Here is a 15,497-nt window from a genome sequence, read left to right on the forward strand (position 1 = left end):
CAGCGCGAGCTGCATGTTCCCTTCGAGGCCGCTCCAATTTCGGAGCGGCCTCGGAGGGAACTTTTCTTCGCCCTCCCCCCACCTTCCCCTCCCTTCCCCTACCTAACCCACCCCCCCGGCCCTATCTAAACCCCCCCCCCGGCCCTATCTAAACCCCCCCCCCCCCCTTACCTTTGTCGGCAAAGTTACGCCTGCTTTCAGCAGGCGTAACTTTGCGCGCGTCGCTGGCAGCCCCGCTCCATCCTCCGGTCCCGGGGGCTGGTCCGGAGGCCTCGACCACGCCCCCGGGCCTGTGCCACGCCCCGGGCCTGCCCCCTCCCGCCCCTTTTCGAAAGCCCCGGGACTTACATGCGTCCCAAGGCTTTACGCGCGCGGGCCTTTTAAAATCCGCCCCAATGTGTTTTGAACTTAGTGATATTTTTATATATGATTTTACAAATAAGGCCTTTGGAATTGTTTGCCTATATTAGCAGGATGCCAAAGTTACGGGCGTATCTTCTACAGGGAAAATATGGGAAGATACATGGAAAATAGATTTCTTAAAACATCACATTGTAGGTAAATCTCATACAGATGGGGTAATAAGACTTAGAAATAAAAACCCTTCCTTAAATAGAGGATTGCTTAGCATGAAGCTTGAAAGTCCAGCTGAAAAGCACAGACAGCAAATTAATCTTGAACACATGCATTCAAACTCAGAAGAATAAACGTGCTTATTGACAGTAATTTGTTAGTTATTAAAATTAATAGTTTTATTCTTTTGTCCAGGATATTAATGATCATATGGAAAACTAAGTGCACAAACCAGAAAGCTGTCAAAGTAAACACACACTGACGCCTTGAAAGAACAGTGCAGGACTTCAGTGTTTAATAAAAAATATGCAGCGCAAACAAGCTGGAATGAAACTTGAAGTGCAGCATGAGCCCCTGATGCAGAGCCTGCTCAAAACATAGTGCTGGGTTGGGTTTCTACTGGAGTTCCAGTATTAAAACTGAAGCTGAACTACTAAAATTCCACATAGGCCTATGAAGTTTAAACAGCAGGTTAATGACAAATGGGGGACTATTAGGGGCACTGTGAACAGTAGTCAAAGTTCTTTGATGGATACGGAACTGCACAGGTAACCAATGAAGGGCTTTAAGAACGAGGGTAATATGTTCAAAACAAGAGGTCCCTGAAATGATTCTAGCAGCAGAATTCTGAAAACCCCGAATGGATCTAATATTGAAAAGAGGTAAACCAAGGAAGAGTGAAATGCAAGTCTGATTGGGAAGATGGGGGGGGGGGGGGGGGAATGAGTGATTTAACTACTGTCTGGAAGTCAGCAAGATTTAAACAAGATTTCAATCATCACAGCATTCAATGTTATAATGCATTCATGCTTTTCAAGTCTGCTGTAAATCCAAGTTTGTTGAATGTTTATGTTTATTTATATTTTGTATATTTATACTTATATTTATAATAATTTAATTTTATTTTAAGTCATTCGCTGCTTTATCTATAAGTTCATACGGAGTTAGCCCTGTTATCTGTACCCTCTTGTTTGATGTAATTTCCAACTTTGGTTCTATGTAAACCGTCGTGATATGTACTAGTACAGGAACATCGGTATATAAAAGCCTTAATTAAATAAATAAATAAATAAATAAATAAATAAATAAAAATAAATTCTGAGCTTTCAATAAGATTTCTGTACTAGACTTTTTGTGTGCACCTTGAGATAGAGGTTAGTGTCAATAACTCCTCCTAAATTGCAAACCTGTGAGCTAATCTGTAGGTTATGTCCAGCGAAGTAGAAATTGGAATGAAAAAGGTTTTCATTCTTTCTGCTGAGAAACCTGATTTCAGTTTTGTTTAAATTTAAGCCAACCTTTCATGGTAGATAAAAGGAAAGCAGATCAAGGGTAGTTTGGTGATCAGTGTTGATCAAGCAGATCAAGAGTAGTTTCGTGATCAGTGTTTGGATGTCACTCTAGCTTTTGCAAAAGCACAGATATATCTGTTAAATACTTGAAATTGTTCTTTAAATATAGGCTCAAATTCTTCAGATTATCAAATCTCATTTGGTGCAACAATGTGATACTATTTCAATTGTTTCAAGAATCATAGAATTTTAGCAAAAATCATCAACTTGATTTAATGAAAATGGTAATGTTGACATCTATGCCTCTATAATGCTTAGCATACTCGAATGGTGTGGTAATACAGCCGAATCGTGATATTCCAGCAACACTGCATTGCACACAAAGACGACTTGGGGATTTCAGAAGCATGGATAGAGGTCAAGCTTATAAGGACACTGAAATTTTAATAACAATTTACACAGTGTTCTGTCAATCATTCACAAAAAAGAAGCAAAATTTCAAGAAATAGTGGATGCTTCTGAATGTGAATCCACAGCTTTAGGCCACTCAATGAAGTGTACTGGTTATCTGGACACTTTGCACTTCGAGCAATTGTTTGCCAATATAATTCTATTTTGGAATATTTTGAGCAGGATAAAGATAGTGAGAAGGATAAAAATAGTGATCCAATTTCTAAATACTGCCATAAAGGGAGTACAAAATATCAGAAGTTATTCTGGCTTTATTATCCATGCTGTTGCAGGAACAGGGCCTAACCCCTCTTGAGGTATTTCATCGAGCACAAGGTAAACTAAAAAGAAAGATCAAAGGGCAATACCTCGGAGATTCAGTTTCTTGGAGTGATAGAGACTATTCTAGAAATGAACCCTCAAAAAATATTAAAATAGATACTAGTTACATAGTAACTTTCATAAGCATCTTATGTGAATATTTGGCAGAAAGATTTCCAGATGATGAAGACCTGGAGTGGTCTGCTTTTGATTTAGCAGCAATAATAAAAGTGTGACGTCTATTGTGGAATTGATGAAGTCAAACGTCTGTGTTCAAAATGCAAATAATTTCTTGCATTAGATGCTGTCAATCACTACAGCAACTTCAAATTTACAGTGACAGAAAAAAATCAAAAGCAAACAGGAAGTAGAGAGTAGGACTAAAGGGTCAGTTTTCTCAGTGGAGAAAGGTAAATAGTAGAGTGCCTCAGGGATCTATACTGGAACCGGTGCTTTTTAATAGATTTATAATTGATCTGGATAAAGTAACAAGTAGTGATCAGATCTGCAAACAATACAAAATTAACCCAAGTTATTAAATCACATTTGGAATGTGAAAAATTGCAGGAGAATCTTGTGAGACTGGAAGACTGTACATTCAAATGGACATTTAAATGGCAGAGGAAGCTTAATATGGACATGGGGAAAAGTAACTCACACTGTAGTTGCACAATGTTAGGTTCCATATTAAGTGTTACCACCCAGGAAAGTGATCTGGGCATCATAGTGGACAATAGCTTGAAATCCTCAGTTCAGTATGCAGAGGCAGTCAAAAACATAAACAGAATATTAAGAATTATGAGGTAGAGAATGAAGAATAAAATGGTGAATGTCACATCATCTTCAGATCGCTATATATTGAGGACGCACCTAGAGTACTGTGTGCAGTTATGGCCATCTCAAAAAGGATATTCTTACATTGAAAAAGGTAACAAGAAGGGTGACCAAAATGATAAACAATATGGAATGGCTGCCCTACAAGGAAAGGCTGAAGAAGTTGGGGCTGTTCAGCTTGGAGAAGACACAATTGAGAGTAGATATGATATAGGGCTATAAAAACATGAGTGGAATAGAAAAGATAAACGTAAATCAATTACTCTTTCAAAAGATACAAAGACTAGGGGGCACTCCATGAAGTTAGTAAGGCGCACATTCAAAACAAATCAGAGAAAATTCTTTTTCAGTCAACACACAATTAAGCTCTGGAATTCAATACCACAGAATGTGGTTAAGGCAGTTAGTGTAGCTGGGTTTAAAAAGGTTTGGACAAGTTCCTGGAAACTTCCATAAACTTATTAACCAAAACATCATAGAGAATAGCCACTAATTATCACTGCATAACAGCAACATGGGATCCATTTACTGCTTGTGATCTTGCCGGATACTTGTGACCTAGATTGGCCACCATCAGAAACAGGATACTGGGCTTGATGGACCCTTGGTCTGACCTAGTATGGCAAGTTCTTATGTTCACCACTTCTTCCAGAAAAGCATTCCAGGCATCCACCTGGCATTCCAGGCATCCACCTGGCATTCCAGGCATCCACCTGGCATTGCTCCCAAGTCTACTTCCTTGGAACTTTATATCATGACCTGTAATTCTACAGCTTCCTTTTCATTATAAAAAGGTTTGATTCCCGCGCATCATTATCATCTTTCAGGTAATTTAATATCTCTCATCTATACTCCCTGTTTCTTTTCTTCTCTAAGGTACACACACTTAGGTCCTTAAGCCTCATCTCATATGGTTTTTGCTGCAGACACCACACTATTTTGGTTCCTAAAATTATATTAGCTTTTTACATCACTGCCGCATCCTGAGCTAAAGTTTTCAAATCATTCTATACAATGACTCTGTGATCCTTTTCCTCGGTAGTAATTTTCTGGAAAAATTCTTTACCATTTCAAAAAAAAGTGTAATTATTACGGAATACTGATTAAGTGTTTTGAAACACCTGCTAAAGCCCACATTTTTGATTGGGGGGGGGGTTTACGGGCGTGGATGGGCCTTGCACATGCCGTGCGCAATTTCGAAAGGGCCCGGCCACGTGCGTAACTCCCAATACGTGCAGAAGTGCCAGGCCTCAAGAAAAGGGTGGGCCGGGGCGCTTCGGGACAGCGTCTAATGGCAGCCGGCCGGTGCTCACAGTTTACTTCTGCTCCAGAGGAGCATTAAGTATTGAAATAAAAAAATTGGGGAAAGCTAGGATAGGTTTAGGGGTCGCAGAGGAGAGGGGAAGAGGGAGGAAGGAGGAAGGATAGAGTTAGGTAAGTTCCCTCCCAGTTTGCTCCTTTATTGGAGCGGATTGGAAGGGAACTTGTTTAGGCCCAATCGTGTTGCCGCACATATTTTTCTAAAATTCCCGCCCGCCCCCCCCCACACACACACACACACACAAACACACACACACACGCGCACACAGAGGCAGCCACTCTCCCGCACATGGACATGTGGACATTAAAACCCGGTGCACATGTGCGCAGGTCCCATATTTTATAAAATGGCCCGCCAACACTTGCATGTTATAGAATTGGTGCGTCCATGTGCGTGCGCCAGGAACAGTGCACGCGGGCCTTAAAATCGACCCCTAAGTGTTAAAGACTTCAAAACTCTGCATGCCCTTTCTCCCCTATGTATTATTACATACACACCTAAGGTCAAGAAAGGATTTAAAATATCACCTCTGCAACAATAAAAAAAATCTATTCCAGGGTTTACCAATTCTCACATAAACTCTTACTGACCCATAACCTCTCTGTGGAAGACATTCCAGTACGTCATAACAAAGAGAGAGCTGATCATCTCGTTCACAATTGTAGATGCACCCCAATGCTATCATCATCAACTGGTCCTGATCTGGGATAAGTTTTTGCTGGCACTAGGAAAAGGAAAGCACATCATCTTACATGTAAAAAACAACACTCTCTCCAATGATTCATAGTTTGTTTATTCCATATTCTAGTCTTGTCAATAGAATGTTAAGCAGCACAATTAATCAAGTGCAAAACCAATTTGGTAAACTTTTCTTGAACTCTGTGGATGTGTATGAAAAGCTAATTTGTAACCCAAATGCACTGCAACCACTTAAAGCCGGAAGATTCTTTCAATTGATGGTCATTTTATCATGAAAGAAAAATAATTACCATTATCCATTTTATACATTTTTTAAATGACAATTCAGTGCACATAAACCAAAGATATTTTTAATTATAAAATGATATATTATTACACTTTCTACAGACCAGTAATGTATAGTACTCTGAAAAACTGTGGACAAGTTATGTTATTTCTTATTATTCCTATCAGTTCAACTACAAAATTATGGAAGTGCTCAAATAAATAGAACATTTTTTCATCTAGTCTTCATCAGTTATATACCATATCCAACACACACACACACACACACACACACACGATTATAGTGGGTTTTAAAAGGGATCATCACATTTACAGTTCAAGATGTCCAGCCAGTTGAAAATAGTGGCTATATGATGCTTTGGACTCCAGAGAATTTTATAATGTTCCTCACCACTAAGAATATCAATTTCATGTTATTAATTGCAGGGAAGGCAATGATGTCAGAAAGATCCTTGATTTCAGAATAGGGAGGGCTTCCTGACATCACTGTTCAGTTTTTTTGCATCAGAACAATCAATGCTCCCAGAAGCAAGATGCACATCTTCGAGTCAGCATGAATACTCAGCACAGAGCTTCCATTTACATACACCCTTAATTAATTCATGTGTTTTTATATTCACAAGTGATTCCACTAAAAAATGCATTTTCTACTAACAAATTCTCAGATCTTTCATTTATACTCCATTTAACCCTGTAGACTGACGACATCATGCCACTGTCAACATTAGCTTGTGTGCTAGCTCTCGCTACTCTTGGATCTCCTGCCATGTCTCTTGACTCGGAAAGGCATCAAAACTGTCAATGTGTAGTAGAGAGATGTGATAACAGTAGTATGCTGGAATAAGATGCAGGCAGCAATAGCAGTCCAGGGAACTACAAGATCTAAGCAAACAATCCCCACGGTAGTCCCTCCTCTCCCTTAGGTGCATGCAAGAATAAAGTATAGACCACAGGGAGTGGAAGAGTCATCTGACTCACTCCTGTGCTGTTACCAATATCTTCATGAGAGGCAAGAGAGGTGAATGATAAAGAAATGAGAACTGAGAAGGGGGAGAGAATAAATAAAGAAGAAGCAGAGAAAGAAAGCTGAGAAGGTGAGAGGAGCAAACAATGGTGAGAAAGGGAAAGAAATGAGTATGGAGGGCTGAGAGAAATGTGAGATCAAGAAGGGGTATGGGTCAGCAGAAAGGGAAGGATTGTGTGAAGCAGAGGCAATAAATGACAGAGGGGAAAATGAAGGGCTGAGGGAATGGTGAGAGCCAAAAAAGGAGCCAGCAATGAAACCATCAATGAAGGTTAAAGAGTGAGTGAGGAGTGAGATCATGGTGTGAGAAATGAGAGGGGTATGAAAGAGAAAGGAAAGAATGAGGTTACAGAAGAGAAAAAGGAAGGCGAGAGAGAAAGATAAAGTGAGAGAAATATAACAGCAGGGAAGAGAAATGAAAGAAAGATGGAAAGAGAAGTAGGGAAGGTTGAAAGGAAATTCAAAAAAAGGAGGTAGGAAAACTTGATATGGGCACAACAGTGATGCAGCACTGGCTGTTAGGTGGCCCTTCTGTTAACAAAGGCCCTCAATGGGCCATGCTCAGACCTGCTCTAGCCTCCGCCTTGAAGGTTGCATGATGCAGCAAGGCCAGCTCTATAAAAAGCTCTCCTCACTCTCAGCTCAGAGTTAGATTGAGTCGCTCCTGCTCCTTGCTGTGGCCACCTGAGTGCTTGCTTTGCTCTATTTAGGTCTTCAAGTGGCCTAATCCTTGTTCTTTGTTTTGCCCTTCTTCTGTCTAGGCCTCCCAGTAGCTTTCCTTGCCTGTGTGTTCCTCGTCTTGCCCATACTCTGTCTAGGCATCCATGTGGCCTTATTTGGCTTGCCCTTGCTATGTTTAGGCCTCTCAGTAGCCTTCCTTGCCTGTGTGTCCTTTTCTGTCTTTGCTCTGTCTAGACCTCTCAATGACCTTCCTTGCCTGCATATTCCTAGTTGTGCCCCAATTCTGGCCCAGTTTTGCCTTGCCCTGTACACTGTTCCTGCCTTGTTCCTGCCTCCTGGTGCACCACCAGCCAAGTCCTGCCAGCTACCAGTAGCTGTGTGCTCAACCCAAAGGGGAGATGGCTTTGCTCTTGACCCCTGTACTGCTTTCCATCTGGGAATTACATTGAACCGGCTTGCACAGCTCTGACAACTTTTTCCAGTGTACTAAAATTGCTCACATGTAAATAGGTGTTCATACATTCTATCAGATCAACTAATCACATTCTATCAGATCAACTAATCACTATCATGTGCACCATGTGGAGCTTTCCCTGAGCTACTGGCAAATCCCCAGAGTGACCTATTTACTATAGGTTTTCTCCCATTTCATGTCTTTGGTAAAATTATTTCATAAAGAGGTCCTTAAGTTTGTACCTAAGGCAATATAGGGTGAAGAGACTTGCCCAAGTTCATAAGGAGTGGCAGTGGGTTTTGAACCCTGGCTTCTAGATGTTCTCAGCCTGAAGCTCTAACCACTAAAGCTCCATTCAACAGGTGACAATTTTACATTTAGCCAAGTTCAGAGACAGAAAAAAAGAGGGCAAGAATAGTGGGGAGACAATGTGTTGTTTAACTTATTGACCTATGTTGTCAAACATACCTATTAAAAGTGAGAAAATTAATTTTTCTGTTGACAAGCATATCAGGAAGTCTTCAACAACGTTATATAACAAGACAAGTTTTACCAATGAGCAAAAACATGTCCTTTTTGTTGAGGGTAACACTATTGTGTCATACTTTAAAACATGTGACATAAAAAGGAAAAACAAACTAAAACTATAAAAATAGTACATAGTAAGGAGAGAGAGAGGCTTAGGTTTTCTCTCAAACAAATCTCGGAAGACGAACAATCCAAAAGGAGAATTTGACAAGAAGCCATATTAAACAATAATGAAATGTGATTGTGTGAACTGAATATCGCAACCTTGCACAACGCTTCAATAAAAGGCAAACATCAGATTGGGCTACTGATGTCCCCATGGCCCTAACAATACAAGCTTTGGCATGCATCTCTATATTTTACTTTATGCATACATAAAGTAAAATATACTATGTTTTGTCGCAGCAAGACTCAGCCTGTTGGCATCAGAAGAGAATAAAAAGATAGTTAGGCTTTCCAGAGGATTGAGTTTGCTGCAGATAGATGGTGACAGAATTTTTGCAATCCAATGAGTGAAAGTCTAATAAGTCTAATGGGTATAAGGTGAAAAATGCTAAAAGGATGATTAACTAATTAAGATGGAAGTTTAATACCATCTTAATCAAGAACATGAGATGAGTGAAGAATATTACTCTACTGTGATGGAACGTATTATAAGATGAAGACATCTTTAAAGCCTGGGACATACTTAGTCTACATGCTAAAGTAATCACCATAAAATAGACACCTTCCAAGTCAGATTCTTGAGCTCGCAAGAATTGACAGAACCAAAGGTTGCTTTTATCAACCAAGTTACAATTACAATCATTTCCTATGACACAGCAGGCAGCTTCAAGAGAGGCTGCATGTGGAGCCTGAGATATAGCTCAACTCTCAGGACCTCACTTGAAGTGAGATTTCAAAAAAGATAAGAACTTTTTTCCATGAGGTTCGACCAATAGTGTGACAGTAGTCAGCTCTTTGATTCTTGTGTTGTTGCATTGAGGCCAGCTTCTTGCTGACAGGTTGGCTTACATCCTGTCCTGTCAGGGCCAAACAGTTCTGGGTGACATCTTGGAGCAGATCTGTCAGCCAGAGACGTTGTGACTTGAGGTCTCTCAAGACTTTCAGCATTCACGGAGATTATCAGTAATGGACAACATCTTAGTGCACTTGGGACATCACTTGATGCCAATGACTTGCTTTTCAGGAGAAGAAAGTTGACAAAAAGAAAAATACATTTTTCTTAAGAGAATTATGTTCCAAAAAATAAAAAATGGTCTTCTTGGCCTGTACTATTGCAGGACCACTTACGAAAAACAGCAGTCAACATAGCTATACTATGGGATATTGGGAAAAAGTAAAAAAGACATCAATTTCCATGAACCTGACTATGAAAACTATACAAAAAGCAAAGCAGAAGCCGATCCAGTTGGCTGTATTACAGTGAAGACAATGAGAATCGGACGATCAAAAGAAGCCCTTTATTACAATGCCCGACTCTGGCCGAGTTTCGCTCAAAGAGCTGTCTCAGGGGCAACTAGAAATAAATAAATATATAAACATAAAAATTTGAAATAACACAATTAAATGATTAAAAACAATGAAATTATAAAATACATGTATAGGTGTACAAACTCAAGACTTACAATCAAATCAAACATATAAATGTGTTTAGACATCAAAAATGGTATATAAAACTTATTAAAAACACAATAAAACGAACAGCATACATAAAAATGTGAAATGTGAATCAAGTGATGCTGGAGAGGCTGGCTTTATGTAGATATAGTTTATAAACAGAAATTGCCATGGAGTCAGTGTTTGTAGTTAAATAACAAAAACCCACACCCACACCAAAAACAAATGACAAAAAAAAAAAATTTGAAAAATGAAAATTCAATGAAATGTCATAAGACAACGGCTACCTACAGAGATTGGTATTGTAATGAAAATTCAATGAAATGTCATAAGACAACGGCTACCTACAGAGATTTACAAATCCCTCCTGTGCAACTTTTTATGCACATAAGTTTTAGATATTGCTTTTATAAGTTACCTTAGTGTAATTATTCTGACGCTTACTATCTGTTATAGGCGTCTGATTCGTATCCCGAGGTCACTTGGATAGGATAGACACCCATGTTTTTTAGTCTGTACACTAGACATTCAAGAGTGTTTTGTGTTCATCCATCGTTTTTTAGGAATTTTATTCTGACAATCCATTGGTTGACATAGTTTTTTACAGTCAATTAATCCTCTACTTGTATTTTTTTAGCGATATAGCGTCAATCGAGTTGATGAAATAGACTGGAGTTCTCATCACTAATATCTCTTGACAGAACAGGACAATACCAATCTCTGTAGGTAGCCGTTGTCTTATGACATTTCATTGAATTTTCATTTTTCAATATTTTTTTTGTCATTTGTTTTTTGATTCATTTTTTGATTCATCTGTTTTGTAATGCAGTTCATTCATTGTTGATTTCTATTTAGGCACAAATTTATGTCCTTGCATGATACTGGGATACCGTGACAGCAGCCCTGCAGGCATATTTTAAGTCCTGCCAATTGAAGTAAGCATTACTCAAATAGTTAATGTTTTTGGTGTGGGTTTTTGTTATTTAACTACAAACACTGACTCCATGGCAATTTCTGTTTACAAACTATATCTACATAAAGCCAGCCTCTCCAGCATCATTTGATTCACATTTCACATTTTTATGTATGCTGTTCGTTTATTGTGTTTTTAATAACAGTTTTATACACCATTTTTGATGTCTAAACACATTTATATGTTTGATTTAATTGTAAGTCTTGAGTTTGTACACCTATACATGTATTTTATAATTTCATTGTTTTTAATCATTTAATTGTGTTATTTCAAATTTTTATGTTTATATATTTATTTATTTATTTCTAGTTGCCCCTGAGGCAGCTCTATGAGCGAAACTCGGCCAGAGTCGGGCATTGTAATAAAGGGCTTCTTTTGATCGTCCGATTCTCATTGTCTTCACTATGAAAACTATACAGCTAGAAGAAGAAAAGAGAAAAATCATGAATGTGCAAAAACAAAAAAAAAAAGATGGAAGAGATTCATCAAACATTGAAGAATACAGTGAAGAGCTGAAAGAAAAAACATCTGGCTTGATGGCAAACAAAATGAAACATAACTTGGAAGCCAATGCAGCATGGATGACCTCACATTTCTAGAAGGAATTTTTACGGGCTTTTCCAAAAACCTCAGGAAAGCTTTCTATGATGTATTCAACAGTCACATAACCCACCAGTTTAACTTGGTACGCATGACATCAGAGCTTAAAGTTATATACTGTATATATGGTTTATTCTAAAACAAATTTAAACAATCAGATATAAACAAACTAAGGCAGCACTGCTCTGTTGTTAATGCCATTTTATGCACTTGAAGGCCAATATTAAAAAAAAAAAAAAAAAAAAAAAAGCTGAGCTCCTAATTTTAGATCCTAAATTAGGAACCTATTTTCAGCTGAACTTAATATGCTAAGTTTTCAGCTGAAAATGTATATACATTTAGAGTCATAAATTTGGATCTCTATTTCATTTTCCTAGATTTAGTCTCCTAAATTAGGTGCCTAGTTCTGAAAATCAGTGCTAAACTCCTAACGTTATCTTCTCACCCTACCGCTGCCCCTGTTGTAATTCACTTTTTAGATCGCTAAATTAAAGAGGCTAGTGAAACAAAGACCCTAAATTTAAGGACTCTGCTCGAGTAAATTTTCAAAAGGGACAATATAGGAGCTTAACTCCAAAGTTAGGATCCTAAACTATTTGAAAATTAGCTTCTTGGTATTTTTTTACAATGCTATACAGATGTAATAGCACAATATAAATAACTAAAATGTTTAAAATAATGGAGAAATTACTTACCTGATAGTGTAGAGAGATGGACTCAGGACCAATGGGTATAGTGCACTCCTGATAGCAGTTGGAGCGGATCAGATTTCAATCTGTCGTCAGCCCTAGTACATATACCCCTGCAGGAAGTGCAGCTCTTCAGTATTCTCCTCGAAAAGCAATTGTGGATATATGTGTGACTGAATAATTTGAATAACTTGATTAACTCTATAACTTGGTTAACTTGATTAATTTGAACTGGTTGAATTGGTTATAGCTGGAGACCGCCAATGCCCTCAACCAAGAAAACTCGACACCCGGTAGGCTGGGTGTCCTAGTTGGAGGAAAGCATGGCTTACCCGTGAATCACTCGCTCGCAGGGATGTCACTCGAGAATTCCATGAATAACGGCAGCAGTGGGTGGGATGCTGAGTCCATCTGTCTACACTAAGGAAAACAAAATTATCAGGTAAGTAATTTCTACATTTCCTAGCATGTAGCAGATGGACTCAGGACCAATGGGATGTATAAAAACTACTCCCGAACCAGGTGGGTGGCCCACTTAGTACTGCCCTTGTGTTATGGTCCCGAGCCGTGCCCCAGGACCTCCACTCACCTCCCGGCCCGGGCCGGCCGCGGGAGTCCCTCCACTTCGGCCCCAAAGGCCCGAAACGCGGCCTACCGTGGCGCTCTCCCTGCGAGGGAGACACCGTCGACGATCCATGGCTGGCCCCGCCCCCTAGGCACGCGCCAGGGCTTCAGTCTTAAAGGGGCCAGCTCGGGAAACTCAGGGACAGCCTCCCACTGACGTCAGACGCTACTGGGTTATTTAAACCCGGCAGTCACTGACATGCCTTGCCTTGCAACGAGGTTCACTCAGTCCCCAGAGTTGCTAGTTGCTGCGTTGGATCTTGGATTGTCTCTTCTACTTCTGGCTTCCGACCCGGCTTTGTCCATTGACTTTGTCTTCGTGCCCGCTCCTGGTTTTGGTTTGGACTTCTGGCTTCTGGTTTCTGATCCGGCTCCATCCACGACTCTGTTTACAGCTTCCGCCCCTGGCTTTGACTTCGGACCTCTGGCTTCTGACCCTGCTTTGTTCCTGGACTCAGACTTCTGGTCCCTACTCCTCTTCAGGTATCTGTTCTTGCTGGCCCAGGTGATTCTCCTAAGTCCCAGCGGCTCGGGCTCTCACGGACTCCTCCCGGGGGGGGAGGGTGCCAGCTTCCGAGGGTGAAGACTCTTCCAGCCTCCTGGGCCCTACCATCCTCATCGACCATCTCTTCGACCGCTTCCTGGATCCTTGGTCGCAGAGGTTCCCACCTAAGTCCAAGATGTCCGGCTCCCTACGGGCTCCCTCCTGGGGGGACCTCAGACTTCCAGTGGTGAAGTCTTCTCCGGAGTCTCTTGTCAGCGCCGCCTCCCGGCTGTGAAACTCACTGTGGGTCCCCACAGTGCAACATCTGCAGTCTCAGCCGGCCCAAGGGTCCACAACCATAACACCTTGCAAATGCTGTGTCCTCTCAAGCCTGAACATCCAGGCGGTAAAACCTGAAGGTGTGGATGGAAGACCATGTCGCCACCCAACAGATCTTGGTGGGTGACAGCATCTTGGTTTCCGCCCAGGACACTGCCTGGGCTCTAGTGGAATGGGCCTCGACTTGTAAAGGCGGTGGCTTGCCTGCTTCTACGAGGGCCGCCTTGATGACTTCTTTGATCCAGCGGGCTATGGTTGCTCGCGAGGCCGCTTCCCCTTGCTACTTCTCGCTGTGTACGGATTCCGACCTTTCCAGGTATCGGACTAGGAGTCTGCCGACGTTGAGGTGCCGTAGACTGCGAGACTCTTCCGAATTCTTATGCTCATCTGGCGATGGTAGCGAGATGGTTTGGTTGAGATGGAAGTGAGAAACCACTTTGGGGAGGAAGGACGGGACTGTGTGTCTGGATGGTTCCCGGGGTGAGTCTGAGGAATGGCTCCCGGCAGGACAGTGCTTGTAGCTCGGAGATACGACGGGCCAAACAGGCTGCCACCAGGAAGGCTGTCTTCAATGTTAAGTGTCAGAGTGGAACGCGAAGAGGTCTGAAGGAGGCTCCTGCTAAGAAGTCTAGGACCAGGTTGAGGTTCCAAAGAGGCACTGGCCACTTTAGGGGTGGCCGATGCCTCCTTTCAGAAAGCGGGAGACATCTGGGTGAGAGGCTATGCAGCCGCTCTCGCTCTTGGTTCTGTAGCATGACACTGCGGCCACCTGTACCTTGATGGAGTTGAGAGACAATCCCTTCTGTAGTCCGTTCTGCAGGAATTCCAAAATCACAGGAATTTTGACTGAGCGTGGAACGATGTCGTGGTCCTCACACCAGGATTTGAATACTCTCCAAATCCTTATGTATGCTAGGGATGTGGAGAACTTGCGTGCTCGGACCAGGGTGTCAATTACTGCCCCCGAGTATCCAGTCTTCCTCAGGCGAGTCCTCTCAATGGCCAGACTATAAGAGAGAATCGACCTGGATCCTCGTGGAGGATTGGTCCTTGTTGGAGCAGGTCTCTGTGTGGAGGTAGCGGGAGCGGGCTCCCTGTCAGCAGCCTTCGCATATCTGTGTTCCACAGTCTTCTTGGCCAGTCCAGGGCCACTAGAAGTACTGGTCCCCTGTGGAGTTCTATCTTGTGGATGATTGCGCCCAATAGGGGCCACGGTGGGAAGGTGTATAATAGAGTTTACTGTGGCCAGGTCTGTACCAGGGTATTGATTCCCTGGGACTGGGGTTCCCGCCTGTGGCTGAAGAAGCTGGGCACTTGGGCGTTGGACCGGTTTGCCAGGAGGTCCATGGTTGGTGTTCCCCAATAGTTTACTATCAATTGGAATGCTGTGGTCGACAGCCTCCATTCTCCTGGGTCTAGACTTTCTCTGATGAGATAATCCGCAGCAACATTGTCTTTCCCCGCGATGTGGATGGCTGAGATCTCTTGAAGGTTCGCTTCTGCCCATGACATTAGGGGGTCTATTTCCAGAGACACCTGTTGGCTTCTGGTTCCTCCCTGAAGGTTGATGTAGGCCACTGTTGTGGCATTGTCCAACATTCCTCTGATTTGTCTCAGAGTCTGTGACCGAACCGTAGGCAGGCTAGTCTGATTGCCCGGGCTTCTAGGCGATTGATGTTCCATCCCGACTCTTCTTTGTTCCATTG

The 15,497-nt window shown here is 41.7% G+C and overlaps 1 protein-coding gene across 1 annotated transcript in view; it reads right to left on the minus strand.

Moving 5' to 3' along the window:
- Positions 1 to 15,497, minus strand: part of NBAS (neuroblastoma amplified sequence) — a 1,239,997-nt gene that overhangs the window by 832,210 nt on the left and 392,290 nt on the right. The window contains exon 26 of the mRNA XM_029595926.1: positions 5,382 to 5,515. Within this exon, the coding sequence (XP_029451786.1) occupies positions 5,382 to 5,515 (134 nt within the window). The remainder of the gene's footprint in view (positions 1 to 5,381; positions 5,516 to 15,497) is intronic.

Source organism: Rhinatrema bivittatum, chromosome 3 (genome assembly GCF_901001135.1).
Source record: "Rhinatrema bivittatum chromosome 3, aRhiBiv1.1, whole genome shotgun sequence".
In the NCBI taxonomy this organism is placed as follows: domain Eukaryota; kingdom Metazoa; phylum Chordata; class Amphibia; order Gymnophiona; family Rhinatrematidae; genus Rhinatrema; species Rhinatrema bivittatum.